At 47.5% G+C, this 17,257-nt stretch overlaps 1 protein-coding gene across 2 annotated transcripts in view; it reads right to left on the bottom strand.

Moving 5' to 3' along the window:
* Window positions 1–13,032, bottom strand: part of OSBPL10 (oxysterol binding protein-like 10) — a 324,861-nt gene extending 311,829 nt beyond the window's left edge. The window contains exon 1 of one of the 2 annotated variants that reach the window (XM_006890625.1): window positions 12,668–13,032. In XM_006890625.1, the coding sequence (XP_006890687.1) occupies window positions 12,668–12,945 (278 nt within the window). In that variant the 5' untranslated portion in view covers window positions 12,946–13,032. The remainder of the gene's footprint in view (window positions 1–12,667) is intronic. The other variant, XM_006890626.1, reaches the window with a different exon arrangement.
* Window positions 13,033–17,257: the final 4,225 nt, after the last annotated feature.

Raw genomic sequence — 17,257 nt, 5'->3', positions numbered from 1 at the left:
AAAAAAAAAAGGGGTTACGACAGAACTCTCAAGAATTCACTGTGGACTTCAGGCCACTCCAGGAGGGGAAATGTTATTGTTGTTAGATGCCTTCAAGTCAAATAGGACTCCTAGTGACACTATGAACAACAGACCCGGTCCTATCCTGTGCCGTTCTCAGTGTCTGACACACTTGAGTCCAGTGCTACTGTTGCTGTGTCAATACCCCAGTGATACACCTGGTTGAGGGTCTTCCCCTCCTTTGCCATACCCCCCATTTCCAAGCACGATGTCCATCTGCAAGGAACAGCCTCTCCTAGCAACATGCCCAAAGCATTCCAGATAAAGCTTCACAATCTTTGCCTCCAAGCTACAAAGTCAAGCTTCAGGAGCATTCTGGCTGCACCTTCTCCAAAACATGTTGGTTCTCATGGCAGTCCATGGGATATTCAGTTCTCTCCTCCAACACCACAGCTCAAAGGCATCAATACTTCTGCCATCCTTATTCACTGTCTAGCTCTCAGATGCATAGCAAGTGACTGAAAAGACCCTGGTCTGAATCAGGTGCACCTTAGTCCTTAAACATCACTGTTCCTCAGTTATCTAGAGAGGTCCCCTGGCTGTATTTCCCAGTACATCTCCCTTCTCTTGACTGCCGGTACCATGTGAACTGATTGTGGAACCAAGTAAGATTAAGTCATTGGCAGTTTCCATCTTTTCTCCAACTGTCATGATGTTGCCTTATCAGTCCAGCAGTGAGAATTTCTGTTTTCTTGATGTTGTGATGTAATTCATATAGAAGGGTGCAGTATGTGATTTTCTGCAGCAAGTTATTTCAAGTTCTCCTCACTTTCAACTAGCAAGGTTGTTCATCTGCATAGCAAACATTATTGATGAGTCTTCCTCCACCACTGATGCCATGTTCTTCTTCAGAGAACCCAGCTTCTCAATTTGCTCAGCATACAGACTGAACAAGTATGGGGAACGGATATGACCTTTGGTCTTTGGGTATCTGAAATACCATCGTATTCCCAGGAATACCTTCAACAGGCGGGAATGACGTGTCCGAAATGAGAAGGAAAGTGTAGGCTGGGTAAGGTTTGACCCGATGACACACACCAAGAAAAAGCAGAGAAGGAGGGAGATTTGTGTCTAATCTATAGCAATGTGCACCCCTAAACCAAAGGGTATCTCCACTGGTTCAAATCTCCAGCGGTTCAAATCTCCAGGCCATTTCCTCCCAATGCTATTTATAGCCTTGGAGGCCAAACAGAGAGATGCTATGAGAGGAACTACGCTGACAGCAGCGAGTTTGAGGTTTTTCAGTTGAGCAGCAAAGGGGTGGAGCGTGTGAGCCCCCAAATAAAGCTGTATTGTGAATAGCCATGTATCGAAATTGAAAAATGGGATTTTTTAAATTTTTTTTTATTTTGTATGTATGTACCATCAAATTGGATCTGATTGGCACAGTAGGAGATTGTCCCTCCTTCCCCAGCAGAGCATGGAAAATGGGATATTTATGACTATAGAATGTCAGAGAAAATACATGTATGTGTGAGAGGGGCATCATGCTTAGGAGGGTGGAGGGATGGCTAAAGAGAGGGAGACCATGGATGAGATGGATTGATAAGTGACTAGGGTAATGGTGACAGTAAAGTTGGCACAGGACAGAACAGGTTTCAGGGCTGTTGTACATATGTCTGCCTCTATGAGTCCCAAGCAACTCAACGGCACATAACAACAAACAACAACATACCATCACTCATCTCATTCACGCTGTTTGAGGTTTTAAATGGAACTTATGTAAAGGGTCTGACTGCGGGACCTGGTGAGCGTATTCTTTTCCCTGCTGATAACTCCGGCACTTGCTGTTTTGTGGTATCAGCAGTTTACAAGGTCCTTTTCCAGTCTGGTCTATCTTTACAGTCTCATCTAGCGCCACACCCCACACAGAACCTCATTTCACACCCACATCAAACACAGCCTGTTCTTTTCATTCCTCCAAGCCTTTGTACTTCGAGCTCTCAACCAGGGGAGCCCTCCCCACGCCGCCCTCCTCTGCAGGACAAACTCCTCCTCGGTATTCCAGGCATTTCCTTATGGCCATTTACCCTAAATGCACAGGACGAATTGGGGCTCTTTAATCTCAGGTGTTTCCTTGACAACAGCACTCATCACTGTACCCCCACAATAGCTTGCAAGAAAACCTGCACAGTTGTAAATGGCATGGGAGGAAACTGCCATCTCTCTCTCACAGACCAGCTGATGATGGGTTCGAACCACTGGTCTCTGGGTTAGCAGTGTAACTCTCTACCCAAGAGGTTACAAGAGCTCTAGAGTGCAATGCATTAAATGTTGGCCTGCTAATGGAAAGGTTAGTGGTTCAAATCCACCAGCTGCTTGCTTTCACATGAGAGAGCCCATGCAATCTGCTTCCATAACTAATTCCAGCCTTGGGGAGTATACAGGGCAGTACTGCTCTCTCCTGTAGAGTCACAATGAATTGAAATCAAACAGCAGAGGGTTTGATTTTGACTCTGATGATCCCCATGGACAGGAGATGTGGGAAACATGTATTTGGCACTGAATCTTCCCAATTCCTCTGAAAAGGGGTCCTCCGGAAGCCTCCTCCCTGGCACTAGGGGAGAGGGCTGAATTTCTCCACCACAGACACCAGCTGATCTCCCTGCCCACTGGTCACCCAGCCAGTTTCTCAGATAAGCAGCACCTCCTGCAAAGTGGGAGAAAGATGAGCGATCTCAAAAATCTGCTGGAGAGTCAACTATGAGTTAATTCCAACTTGAGGACACATGCCAACAACCCAGGAAGAGAGTTCTCAAAAACTGTAGTCTTTTGATTTTTTTTTTATTGCCATCAAAATATTTATAGAAAGAGACCAAACCAAAAACATAAATAGTCTACTAAAAACTATAACCCACTGTGAGGCAGTGATTCATAATTCAAACACCTACTTTGACCTCCACATAAAAAGCTTGCTATAAAAAAATGTACAATGTTTCTTCACTTTATCACTATTGTTGGTATCACTGTTTGAGAGACAAAGTACTTTCCTCCTGGACTGTGACCATATTCAAGTCAACTCCAGTTCTCAAAAACCCAATTCTGGACAATTTTATTTGAACTTCCGTCTCAGCCTGGTCTAACCGCAAATCAGCCAGGAGCCAGGCAGAAGCACAAAACCCCTCTTGGGCTTCCAGAAATTGCTTCAGTCCTTTCTCTACAGGGCACACTCCTCTCCCTTCCCAGAATTTGCAGGCAAATGCTCACCAAGCAGACGTTCTGCAATGAATGTGGACAATCACTCCCCATGCCAACTCAATATATGCCTAATCCAAGCGACAGTGTTTCCAATCACCTGCTTTGCATCTGAGAGCTGGCCAATAAGTAAGGATGACAGGAGAGAAAAAGAATGCATTTGAGTTGTGCTGTTAGAGACAAGAGTATCCACGGACTGCCGAAAGACCAGCCAGCTATGTCTTAGACAAAGTGCTGCAGGAGTGTTCCTTGGCAGTAAAGATGGGGAACCTTCATCTCACATATTTTGGGCACGTTAGGACAAGCTACTCCTCAAAAAGGAACATCATGCTTGGAAAGGTATAGAATCAATGACTGAGAAGACGACCTTCAATGAGATGGCCTGACACAGCATCTGCTGTAATAGACTCAAACGTGTCAAGGATGATGAGGATGGTGCAGGATAGGACAGGGTTCCTATCTGTTGTTCACAGGGTCACTGCGTCGTATTAGACTGAGGGTGCAAACCAACTTAACAACAGGTCATCCACGGCATGGCAGGAAAGCCTGAGATGATCTGGGTCTCACGTGTGCTGTGTAGTCTACTTCAACCCAGAGTAACTCCCAGTAATTCGGTTTCAGTGGCAACTTTTTAGAAGCAGACTTCTGGGCCTTCCTTCTGAGACATCTCTGGATTCATGGAAACCACTAGTCACTCATTTTTTGGTTCACAACCACAACTCACTCCTGTTTGTTGTTGTTGTTGTTAGGTACCACTGAGATAACCTCATGTCAGCAGCTTCAGAACAAAACCCTGCCCAATCCTGGAGCATCTTCCCCTTGGTTTTCATTGGCCTGATTAAAATATTAATATTGAAGTCCTACTATAACTAGAAAAAGATGGCATTCAGCTGCCTGTTACTATAAGCTAATTGGGTAAAGACACAAATTCAGTGTTTTAAATGTGCTTATTCAGATGCTAGCAATCTGATAGAAAATGAAAGACCCTTTTCTACATCTTAGAATCAAGCCAGACTTTTTAAAAGGGTAATCAAAGCAAATAAGGGGGAAAGGAATGTAGGTAGGGTCTGGGAGGGACTTGTCCAGGGGTCTGATCAGTGGAAGTCTCTTCCCATGTCTAATGATTGTGTTTGATCTTTGAGGTAAGTAGTTACCAAGTTATGAACTTGGAGAAATGAAGATAGGCCTTTTGTTTATACACACACACACACACACACACACACAGAGGGAGAGGGAGGGAGGGAGGGAGAAGGTGAGAAGGAGGGAGGGCAAGCTCAAAAGCACTTGTATTTAAAAGTCGGTTGGGTACAATCTAATGTGATTTTCTTTTGAAGGAACATTCTTCTAAACTGTACAGCATTCCTCTGTCAATATGCGGCACTGAGGTAACCTGGGGTTGCTGTGATGCTGAACCTTGTGCCACTGTGGGGTCAAATGCCATAACGTCTGCCCATGGTGGACAGTGTTTGGTGGCGCTCCCAGTTTTAAGACAGGTTGGGTAGCAGGAATGACATCCTCTTCCTAAACCACATGCCTCTGGAAACTCTGAACTTGGAGAAACAACGATAATTATAGAAAGACTTCAGGCCTTTTGTTCATAGGGTCGCTATGCGTCGTGCTCAACTCAAGGGCAATCAACAACAAGTTACCAGGCTTCCTGGCTGAGGTGTATTCTTCAAGTAATTTATCAGTTCTTTCATTTCAAGGTGATTGATAACAAATCCTCAGTTCCTGGAATAACAATCTCACAGTTAGCCAATCAATTAGGTTAACAGACTTTACTAAGCAGTTTTACTATGGTCCTAAACCTAGGCAACTATTTACGATGATCCTAAACTTAGTAACTATTTACTATCATCTTCAATTTAGGCAATTAAGTCTGAACTCTTCCCACCATCATCACCGTGGGCCACACAACCAACAGATACAAGGTTTGTCATTTAACAGATATGGGAAGCAGATTTAACCTGCTCAAGTTCGGTCACCCAAAAAAAAAAAGGAGGCAGATAACGGGAAAGAGAACTGCCGACTCGCTTGTCTACACACCAACTCTTCCGGTGACTCGTCCATCTACACACCGAGAGGGACGATGCAATGTGGCTGAGAAAGCAGCAGCCTTGGCTCTCCAAGAGCTCTCGGGGTGACCAGACAGAAGTGCACCCAGACATCACACACGGCTGGTGGGAGTACTGAAATAGTCCAATCACTCCGAGAAGCAGTCTGGCAGCTTCTAATGATTTTTAAACACACACCTACTCTACGACCCAGCAATTCCAGTCATCGATGTTAATCCAAGAGAAATGACTGATGTACCCAATGAAAACCAACCCCACAACTCCACAGCACAGAGTGGAACAATCTGCAGGGTGTTCAAGGCTGTCCATCCTCCCAGGGGCGGAGAGCCTCCGCTGTCTCCTGCGGGGCAGCTGGTGGGTCTGAACCACTGGCCTTTCCACTAGCAGCCAAGCACTCTGACCACTATCCCCCCCCCCCAGAGCCTTCTTCCCTGACTTGTAAACAAAAATTATCTTATATATACTAGCCCAAAAGTGAACACAGCACCAAAGCCCCGTCGACAGGTGCCTGGATAAACCGTGGCGTAACCACAGCGTGCAACCCTGTTGTACAATCAAAGGGAAGAGGCATCAGACAAGCACAACCACAAGGATCATGCGCACAACCATTTGCTGAGCTGTGTGAGCCAGGCTCCACAAGCGATATCCTGCCCAGTTCCACTTATATGAAATCCAAATACAGACGAAATCAATTTGCGGTGAGAGAAATCAGAAAGAGACTCCAGCAGAAGGGGAAATGACTGGAAAGAAACACAAGGAAACTTCTGGGGGTGGAAACATTCTGTCTGTCTGTGACTTGTGGCAACACGGTGTAAACAATTGTCAAAACTCCTCCAGCAGTGCTCAAGGACTGGGCGCTGTGCTGTGTGTTCCAGCCAAACCTTCAAGCCACTGAGTCATTCTAAAGAGGGGAAAATGGATTATTATACTTATGTTGCTGTTACGTGCTGTCGAGTCGCTTGCGACTCATTGTGACCCTCTATGTACAAGAGCCCTAAATCCTGCTCTATCCTGTGCCAATCTCGCCATCTCCGACACACTCACTCCCACCACCCCAATCACAAAATCGATCCATCTCATCGAGGGTCTTCCTCTCCTGCACTGTCCCTCCACTCTCCCTCTCCAAGGACCAGTCCCTCCTTCCAACATGCCCAGAGTATGTCAGACAGCTCATATAGTGACCCTATGAGCGAAAGACCTGAACACATGTATAACTTTCATCCTTTCTCCAGGTTCATAGAGTTTCCGGAGGCAAGCTATTTCAGAAGTGGATGCCACTCCTGCTTCCAAGCATGTTTTAATCAGGGAGCTCTACCAAACACTGTGCACCATGGGTAACCATTATCACATTTGACACATCAGTGTCACAGTGTTCAGCATCACAGCAACCACGAGTTACCTCTTTTCAGCACATATATTCTTCCAAAACTGATTACTCATTAGTGTTTAAACACACCCAAAAGAAAACTTATTAGCCTGATAAAGAAAATCAGATTTATTTATCAGCATTAGAAATACATTTCCTTTCCCTCACACTGTTACCTTCCATTTGCCCAAGGTGCCTGTCTAGGAAGATGAGCACAGCCACCAACCTTTCTTAACAAGCCAACATAGGCAGCCTGGACCTGGCGCTACGGCCCCCACAAAGACGGGTGGTAAGAAGAAGAAAGTCCATTCCTGCCATCAACGACGTGGAGACCAGAGAGGACACCACCAACATTCACACGCGCATCCATGGAGTGGGATTTAAGAAGCGGGCTCCTCGGGCACTAAAGAGAATCTGGAAATTTGCCATGAAGGATTGGGGAACACCAGATGTTCACATTGACACCAGGCTTAACAAAGCTGTTGGGGCCAAAGGAATAAGGAATGTCCCATCCCACATCTGTGTACAAAATGAGGATGAAGATTCCCCAAACAAGCTGTATACACTCGGTACCTGTGTACCTGTGACCACTTTCAAAAATCTACAGACCGTCAATGTGGATGAAAACTAATAGCTGATTGTCAAATAAAATTCTAAAACTGTAAAAAAAAGGGGGGGAAAGAAGCCAACTTAGAGTCGTGACAACCCGAGAGGTGGCTGTCACCATGGCAACCACTGAAGGGTGGGCCAAGCAGAGGGAGAAAGGGAGTTTAAGGAATTAAGAATCACCATACAATTGTGCCTGCATGGGAAACAGATTAGACCCCAAAATGTCCATGGAGCCCAGGTTGCATGATGCATAATATCCTGGTTAACTGAAAAGTCAGCAGTTCAAATTCACCAACTCCTCCCTACCCTCTAAGCCACCAGAGCTCCCTGGCCGTCTAAAACCTAACCTCGTTTCTGCAAGTAGTCCACACTCCCTCAATATCCGCTCATATGTTCAAGAAACATTCAAATTAATGAAATGTATTTGTTTTCTTAGAAGAGAATGCCAGGGACCATCTTCATGACCATAAGATAAACAGACTTTCTAAGGAGAACTCAACAAGAACTAATCATCAATGGGGGGAAATCAAGAAATGGGACCACACTGAAAGGAATAATTTGTTTCTCAGCGCTGATATGAGGTGAAACCGCAAACTGCAGGCTGAAAATACCTCCTCCTTTCTCAATAGATACATAGTTACAGGTGGTTCCCACACTGTGAATGCATACAGCATTCAAAGGGTGTGTATCAAGACCATAAAAACTTACAAGCCAGTAAGGGAAAGGCAGACAGTTTAAATTTAAATGGCCTAGGTCTTAAAAAAACCAAACCTCACAGAACAAAATACCCAAATGGCCAATAATCACATGAAAAGATGTTCAAGTTCATCAGGGAAAGTCAGATTAAAACAGTTATTACCACACATGCACTGACTGGATACAAAGAAAACAGACAATACAAAAAAGGCTGATGCTAGGGACCACCCTGAATGCTCACACATTTCTGTGAGATCATTACCTGGTGAGACAACCACTTCGGACAGCAGGCTGTATCTAACAAGCCAGACATTTGCCAGATCTACCACTTACTCTTTCTACTCCTAGGTACACACCTACAGAAATGCACACAAATTCCCTAAACCAGCAGAGTGCTTCTGAGAAGCAAGGACAGGGAGAATCCATTTCACTTCATTTGGGTATTTTATCAGCAGGGACCAATACCTTAGAGAAACATAACATGTTTGGCAAGACAGAGGGTCATCAAAAAGGGGAGATTTTATTTTCTTTTGTTTTTCTTTTATCATTTTTTATGTGATCATCAAATTGGATCTGACTGGTACAGAAGGAGATTGCCCCTCCTTCTCCAGCAGAGCATCTGGTGGATTTGAACCGCATACCTCTGGGATTGCAATGCAGCTTCTTGCCACTGGGCCACCAGAGCTCCCTTGGGGGGGGGGGCAATTCTTAACCACATGGAGAAGCACAATAGCAACAGGCTTACAAACAGCAACAATGTGAGGGTGGATCAGAAATGGGCAATGCTTTCCTTTTTTTTTGGCTCCCAATTCTATTAGTCTCTCTTTATTCTCTTGGTAATCTCTTCCAAAGTTAACCACTTGCATTTGTGGTGATGAAATGTGTTAAGGATTCACTTTGAATGCTGGCACTGCTACAAATTCCTCAGAATTTAGATTTGATTCTTGTGGCTATATTCCAGTCCCAGGTCATCTGAAGACAGTCTCTGACTGGGCAATGCTTTCCTGTGTGGTTATATGTGGGGTCACTGTGAACTGAGCCAGCACGACAGCACCTAACAACAACAGTACGAAAGTCCATGGCCGCATAATCCATAAAAGCCCCTAACCGGGCAATGCCAAATAGCAACCTACCATCTACTGAAATGAAGACACAATGGATGTATTCACACAAGAGCAGGGAGAAGGAACGCCTCACAGCTACACACAGCAGCCTGGATGGACCTCACAGATCACACACATGACACACCAGGCTCACTACCTCTGATACACTTGAAATTTTAACTAGTAAAGTATCCACCCTGGTTTGAGGAGGATTAGGGGATTTAAGTTTACACCTCCAAGTTCTTACAAGTGAGAGCATCCCGTGGTTCACATAGCGCACACACAGCCCTGGCTATACCTCATCTTTTCATAAATATACTCTCCCCAAGAGCCTCATGTCCATAAATGTCACCTCATCCTCCCTGTCTCTAAGGCCTACGACTTGGAAGTCATCCTACACCTTCCCTTCGTATCTTCCTGTCTACTGAAGGCTCTCAGATCACAGCTCCATGTTGACACCAGAATCTAAAGCATCTCCCAACTCTGTCCTTTCCCTCCACCTCCCAGCTTCAGGCCCAGCCCCCAGCACATCTTGCTGAGACTATTATAATCACCCTCCAGCTGGTCTCCCTGTTTCCACGCTCATTCTTCACCTCCACCCTCACCAACCCAAAGGCAAGGGGTCAGTGAACCATGTTACTCTTCAGCCCGAAACCCAGCCTACACCGTTTGAAGTTCTACAGAAGCTGATCCACAGGCCTGCCCTCTGATGCACCCCTACGTGGGCTCGAACTACCTACTTGCCAGTTAGCGGTTGAGTGCTTGCCCCGTGTGTCCCGCAAGGACACCTTTGGCACAGAGTTGTTAATTGAGTCCTGGTGGTACCGTGGGTTAGCACTTGGCTACTAGTAAAAAGACAAAGACGTGGCACTCGGATTCCATCGGACTGTTGTCTGCTGTATCTGTGGACACGTCCCCTCTTCTCACTGCGAGTCCTGTGGACACTATGGCAATGGCTTTGCTTGATGTTGTTAGCCTGCAAGTCATTCCCCCCCGGTGTGCAAAGCAGAAGGGCTCCTGAGAGCTTCCAGAGCTGTACCATTTCGGAATCAGACCATCTCAATGCTCAGTAAATCAGCCATGGAATCCCTGCATGAACAAATAAACATGTTTTCAAGTTGTCTGTCTCCTCTCTGGTTACTGATCTCCATCTCCCTTTAAGACCCTTTAGCAAAGTAAGAAGTATACATACAGCCTCAGAGTCATCACAAACCTCTTCCCGATCACTAATGGACCTCAAGCCACGGTTCCGAAAACACGGATGTGGGGGCTACACCACGGCACTGAAGTATTAAGCATTAGAATGGGACCACGCTCCGGAGTCGGTGGTAGAACTGGAAAGCAGTCAGTCTACTGTGGTAAGACCAGACTCTGCAGGCAGCCGTAAATCACAGTGACCTCAGTAAGGATGAGCCCTCACTTACTTACCCACGCTCTCGGCTCTGCACACAGCACCCCGTTCGCCCCTGCGGCCTCAAATCACACACGAGGAGAAGGATTTTGTCTTTTCTCAATCTTGTCTCTAATCTAAACATCCCAATGCATTTAATTATCATGCAGAAGCATGAGTGACTCCAATTCCTCCTAAATCCACCCTGAAGTACAAATCCTTTAATATACAGTGTAGGTAAAACACTGTCTCCAAGCAAGTAAAATAACTATAATCCACAGCAAAAGCCAAAGCATCATAAGCTACTTGAGGAAAAAGCACTAAAAGTGACTGTGCAACTCAGCAACAAAATGCTGTCAGACAGGGCACCTGAGGTGTCATCAACAGACATAATTACTAAGAACTAAATTCTGATTAGGGAGTGCTGCTGGACTGGGGGTAAGGAGTGGCGCTGCCAGCTAGAAGGCAGGTGGTTCGAATCCACCAGCTGCTCTGAGGGAGTAAAGTAGGCAGTCCACCTCCTGCATAATCCACAACTCAGAAAACCTGTTCAAGGGTCCTTTGTGAATGGGTTCCAGTTGAGTCATCTCAACTCTCACCTTGCGCACTCTCTTTCAGCCTTCAAGAATCAAAAGGGAAAGGGGAGAGGCCAAGAGGAGGCAAGGGGTTATTCTGAGACATGAAAGGAGCCAAAAGTTAAAGTGCAACTTCAATTAACACAGTAACACAGATCACCAAGGAAACCCGGAGTCCTGGGGGAAAGTCCTGCATTGTCCAGAAACCACCTAATGTCCTTACTTCGGAAGTCATCTGCCTTGGCAAGTTTAGGCATGACATCCAGCTGCCATATAATGGTTGAGATGCCCAATGTGAACATTTCAAAACAAGCCAGATAAAGAGGTGACAAGATAGTGTTGATTGTTGTTGACTGACGTTTGAGTCGAGCACGACTCATAGCGACCTTATGAACGAAAGACCTGAAGCCTTTCTACAACTATCTTTTCCCAAAGTTCATCGTTTCCAGAGGCATGCTGTTTAGGAAGTGGATACCACACCTGCTTCCAAGAGAAGGTAGTAAGCCGATTTAACCAACAGAAATGAGCAAGCCCTCCCTGTCACTCTATCCAGAACAATTCAAATAACACAGCTCAGTCACAGTTTCAAGTCCATTAAGATCCATGAACTGTATTACAGGTGGAACCAAAGACTCTCTTCCCGAAAAGCCCCGCTCTAGCTGCACAGACAAATCCGATTTTCTACTGATTGCTGTCTGGTGGCTTAGAGGGTAAGCACCTGTGCTGCCAAACGCAGGTGATTCGAATCCACCAGCTGCTCCCAGAGAAAAAGATGAGACCAATCTCCTCTCGAGCTACTTACAGCGCCTGAAAACCCGCCAGAGAGTGAGCGGGAAAGCAAAGCAAAAAAATTCTAGGGTACTTCTCCATCCACTTTATAAAAGTACACGCAAGGCTACCACCCAACCCCCAGTGTTTAGAGGATGTCCCTTGACATCTTAGTCCTCCCAGGTGTCCACGTTCCCAACCAGAGGGGACAGAGCAGAACACTTCAAAATGCACCAGAAGGTGGGGAAAGAACAAATGAGAATAATGTAGGAAAAAAACTATCCATTCCAAAAGGGGAGAGAAGGCCAACCAAAAACTCCACGAAACTTCCTTCGCCAGGATCAGAGAGGTTCCTAAAGCCAACTGGGGTTGGCCGACCTGCTTGTGCCAGGACATGATGAGGTTGAGGGGGTGACAAGGACTGTGTTCAAGTTTTAATTACCAAAGTTTCAAATGAATATACTGATATGAGAACTGATGTGAAATGCTTTTGTTAATGCTCTTGCAGCCGGCCCCCTGGGCCTCGCTTTCCCAGCCTTTCCCTACGGGTGCGGGAAGCCACTGGCAGCCAAGGCACGGGGACCACGAGCTCACCCACCACTCCACACCCAGCAGGTGCCCGACACCTGGGGTTCTCTCCTCTCTCTGCCACCGTAGCGAGGTTCTGGGGTGGGGTTACAGCACTCCAAGTCCGAGCACCCCACGGCGACAGGAGCAGGGAGGGACTCGGGAAGGGCACGGCGCGGGAGGCACGGCGCTGGCAGCCTCGCGCGCGCGCACACACGCGCACACGGCAAGCGGGGCGCGGTGGCGCGGCGGTGGCGCGTTACCTGTTCTGCCAGCCCTGGAGGAGGTTGGTGTACTTGCTGAGCACGCCCTCGAGCGCCGGCTCCCTCCGGCGGCCGCCTCCCCCGGACGGGCTAGCGGCCACGGAGCCCGGGCTGCTGCGGCTGCCTCCGCCACCCAGGCCGGCAGCCGGCGAGCGGCTGGAGACCCCCCGGGCCGCCAGCGAGCAGGAGGGTGACGAGCCAGCCGAGGTGGCGCGGCTGCTGCTGCGGCTGCTGCTGTTGCTGCCGCCGCCGTCCGCGCCCGGGCCCGTCCGCTCCATGGTCCGTGCGCGCCCTGGGCGCGGGTGCCCGCGGTGGCGGCCCCGGCGCTAGGGCAAGCGGTGCGGCCGCTCCGGCTACGGCTCAGGCTCCCGGGAAACGCCTGACTCATACAGGAGGACGAGGAGGCGGTGGCGAAGGCGCGCGGGGAGGGACGCGGGCCGGGCTGGATGCCGCGCGGCCGCCCCTCCTCCGCCGGCCCGCCCCGCCCTCCGCACGAGTCGGCCGGGCAAGTTCCGAGCAGCTGGCCTCGCGTGCCCGGCCGGGTCCCTCCTCTCCTGCCCTCCAGTCCCCGCGCCCCCGAGCCCCGGGGCTAGGGGCGTTCACCCGCCGGCCGGGCACGCCCTCGCCGAGCGCAGGCCACCCTGCGCGTGCCCGGCGCCGCCCTCCCCGGGAACCGCAGGGGCGCAGAGGGGCCCTCGGCGCGCCACCCCCACCTCCACCCACCGCGGGACCTGGAGGGAGGGGCGGCCGGGCCACCCGGATATGGACCCGCCCGCCCCGACCCGGGCGCACGGCTCGCTCGCTCGCGCGCTCTTCCGCACACGAGCATGGCCAGACACACGTACACAGCAACCTGGAGATTAGCCTCCAGGCAGAGCCGAGTGCGGGGCAGGGAAGCCCTCGGCTTCTCTTGCGTGTAGGTCGAGGGATAGGAAGGGCGGGCGATGGTCACAGGTAAACTCGCCCCGAGCATTTTCACTCCTGAAACCAGTGGTCAACGCTAAAGGAGACCAGGGCCCGGACTCTCAGCCTCGCTCTAATGCTTCCTTCAATTGTGCGTCCCAGGCACCTTACTTGTCTCGCCCCAGCCTGGGCCTGGGTCGACAGACATGAACTTGGCGAATCAAACTCCCCCACTGCTATGCAAACTGCACCATCTACCTGGCAGGCTGTCGAAACCGACAAGGCTGCATCACCACAGATTCCATACAAATGGAATGAAGAGTTAATCTGACCCGCAAGATAACACGGACCTTCAACCAAGTTTCTCAGTCAAAATGACTGCGCTTTGCCAAAAACAAACCAGATGTAGCCTTTCTCTCCACCCCTGTTAATATCCTTGGTGGACATCAATGCCATCTGTAAATTTCTAAAACTCTCATTAAAATTAGATTTGAGGAACTCAGCCGCCTCTCTCCTCTCCCCCAAAAGCAGAAAGAAAACAAAAATAAAACCCGAAGGGAGATAGGATTCTCACCCAAAAGATTTACAGCATTATCGAGTTGATAAATAATGCAGCCGTGAAAAAAAAAGAAAAAAAAAAAAAACCCTAAGTGGAAAGAAACAAGCTCTCAAGAGGGCAGTTCCCCGGGCCTGGTCCTTTTTACGGCTTTCTATCCTAGGAAATTTTCAAAACCATTTTGGTTCCGGATACATGAGTGGAAAAACCTCTGAGGCTGGGAAAGAGTTGCCTTGTCCCCAAATACAATTCCAGGTGTTTGTACACACAGAGACACAAACAGTTCTCCAAAGCAGATTGCGTGGTGGTTGTCACTGCTGTTAGGTGCCTCTTGGTAGACTACGACTCATAGTGGCCTTGTGAACTGCAGAGCTGAACCTTGCCCTACCCTGTGCCATGCTCGTGACCTCTGAAACACTCAGACCCACTGTTACAGTCACTGTCAATCCGTCTTGTTGCAGGTCTTCCTCTCTTTCTCTGACCCTCCGGCTTCCCCAGCATGATGTCTTTTCCCAAGCACTGGTCCCTCCTGATGACATGCCCAAAGTATATGAGGAAGTATATCATGAAGTTTCACCGTCCTTGCCTCCAAGGAGCCCTTGGTTACACTTCCTCCAAAACAGACTTGTTTATTATTCTGACAGTCCATGTCATAACTCAGTACTCCAACATGCTCAGAAGCATCGATTCTTCTTAGGTCATCATTATTCACTGCCCATCTTTCAGATACATAGGAAGCAACAAAGTACTATGGCTTGCATCAGATGCACCTTAGTCTTTAAAATGACATCATTACCCTTCAGGAACCTTGAGACTGTTGGCCCTTAGTCAGCTCCAGGACTCAATTTTCATCCAACAATAAACAGGTTTATAAGGTGAACAATAACAATAGAAAGATAAAAACAATATCAGAACAATCAACCATGTATGATCAAAAGGGTATTTGCACAAAAGACAAGGTTCAGAAGTTAGGAAGAAGTAGCAAATGAAGAGGCCTGAAGCAGGACAGGACTCACAGAAGCGGAATGAATGTCACACTGTAGAGACTGCAATCAATGGCATGTGGGAATTGCTGACTGAAAAGCTTATTTGCTCTACAGAATGTCACCCAAATCACAACTAAAAAGCTTAAAAATATGTAAAAAAATAAAAGTCATTGTCTTAGCTATTTAGTTCTAACATAATGGAGATACCTCCAGTGGATGGTGTTAACAAACAGAAATTAATTCTCTCACAATTCCAGAAGCCAGTAGTCCAAAGCCAAGGTGCCAGGTCTAGAGGAAAGCTTTCCCTCCCTATGTCTCCTGGTTCTAGAAGTTTCTTGGGGCAGGAACCTGGGTCCAAAGGGCATACTCTTCTTACTTGGTGTGACTTGAGTTCCCCCATGTCTGGTCACTTCCTTCTCCTTTTATCTCTTGTAAGACCAAACATGATGCAAGCCCCACCCCTGGGAGACTCCCCTCACAGCCTTAGAGGTGTGACCTGAATGAAGATTTGCAACCCACCCTAATCCCTTATAGGTATCATCTGATCACGTGGGGGGGTGAAGAAGGAGGATTACACCATTACACAACTGCTTCTAACTCCACCTTATTCATATCAGAGAAACTGGAGGCAAGAGTTTTGAGAATATGTCTCAAATACTTGGGTAATGAAAGAACTATTTATTTTTCAAAGAGAAAAGCAAACTGGGGGAGGGGTTGGCAGGGAGAAAAGTGTGTAACAATGAATGAATGGAAATCCAAAGCCTCTGTAAACTCTTATTAAAATTTAAAAAAATGCTTTTGGCTTGATATCAGAAGGGACTAGTCCTCAGAGAAGGACATCATGCTTTGAAAGGTGGAGGGTCCACACAACAGAGGAAGACCCTTGGAGATGAATTGACACAGGATGAACATGAACCTAACAGAGACTGTAACAATGACGATGACCAGAGTAGGACAAAGTTCTTATCTGACCACAGGTCCCTGTGAGTCATAGTTGACTTGACAGCAATAACAACAATAACATATGCACATTGAGGAGCCCTGGTGGCTCAGTGCCTAAAGATTCAGCTCTCAACTGAATGGTCAGCGGTTCGAACCCACCAGCAGCAGCTCTGCAGCAAAGACCTGGTTCCCGTAAAGATTGTTATTGCTGTTGTTACGTCTGCTGAGTCACTTCTGACTCAGTGACTCTCGATCCAGCAGAACCCACACTGTACGTGGTCCTCCACCTGTTTCATAAACATTGCTGTTTGAACCCATTGTGCAGCACTGTATTGATCCATCACTTGGAGGGTCTCCTCTTCCCCTCAGTCCTCTGCTTTACCATATTCTTCTCCAGGAACTGCTCCCTCCTGATTGCTGTCGTTGTTGATTGCCGTTGAGCACAACTCATAGCGACTCTGAACAAAAGACCTAATGCCTTTCTATAGCTGTCATTGTTTCTCCAAGTTCATAGAGTTTCCAGAGGAAGTGGATGCCACTCCTGCTTCCAAAGCTGTTTTACAACTGGAAGCTCCACCAAACACTGTCCACACTGGGAAACCATTATGGCATTTGACACCCCAATGGCACAAGGTTCAGCATCACAGCAAACCCAGATTATCTCAGCATAGCAAAATGACTAAGAGTGATGTACGAAGAAGAATGTTCCTCCAAAATATAACACTAGTCTCACCTAGCAGTTGTTAAGTGTCCTCAAGTTGAATAAGACTCATAGCAACCCTATGAACAAAAGAGCTGACGTCTATTCTATATTTAACATTATTTCTTTATGTGTGTAGAGTTTATAGAGTTTCCAGAGGCATCTGGTTTAGGAAGTGGATGTCACTCCTGCTTCCAAATTTGAATCAATCTAGAAACTCCTCCAAACACTGTCAATGATGGACAATCATTATGGTATTTGACACATCTATGGCACAGTGTTCAGCATCACAGCAACTCCAAGTTATTCAGTACAGCAGATAGACAAACAGCTGCTGTACCACTTCAAGAATGTTCATCCTAACGTTAATAAATTTGGTCCAAGGGCTGAAACAAACCCAACACACACCCAAACTTTCCTTCTGTGACCCTCATCAGGACATGAGAAACCAACTTGAGTGGAAGCCCTGCACAGGAGCCTCCAGGCCAGCCGCAGACTTAACC

Source organism: Elephantulus edwardii, unplaced genomic scaffold, assembly GCF_000299155.1.
Source record: "Elephantulus edwardii isolate Elephantulus edwardi_28Jun2011 unplaced genomic scaffold, EleEdw1.0 scaffold00091, whole genome shotgun sequence".
NCBI lineage: Eukaryota > Metazoa > Chordata > Mammalia > Macroscelidea > Macroscelididae > Elephantulus > Elephantulus edwardii.
This window is presented reverse-complemented; position numbering and strand designations above follow the sequence as displayed.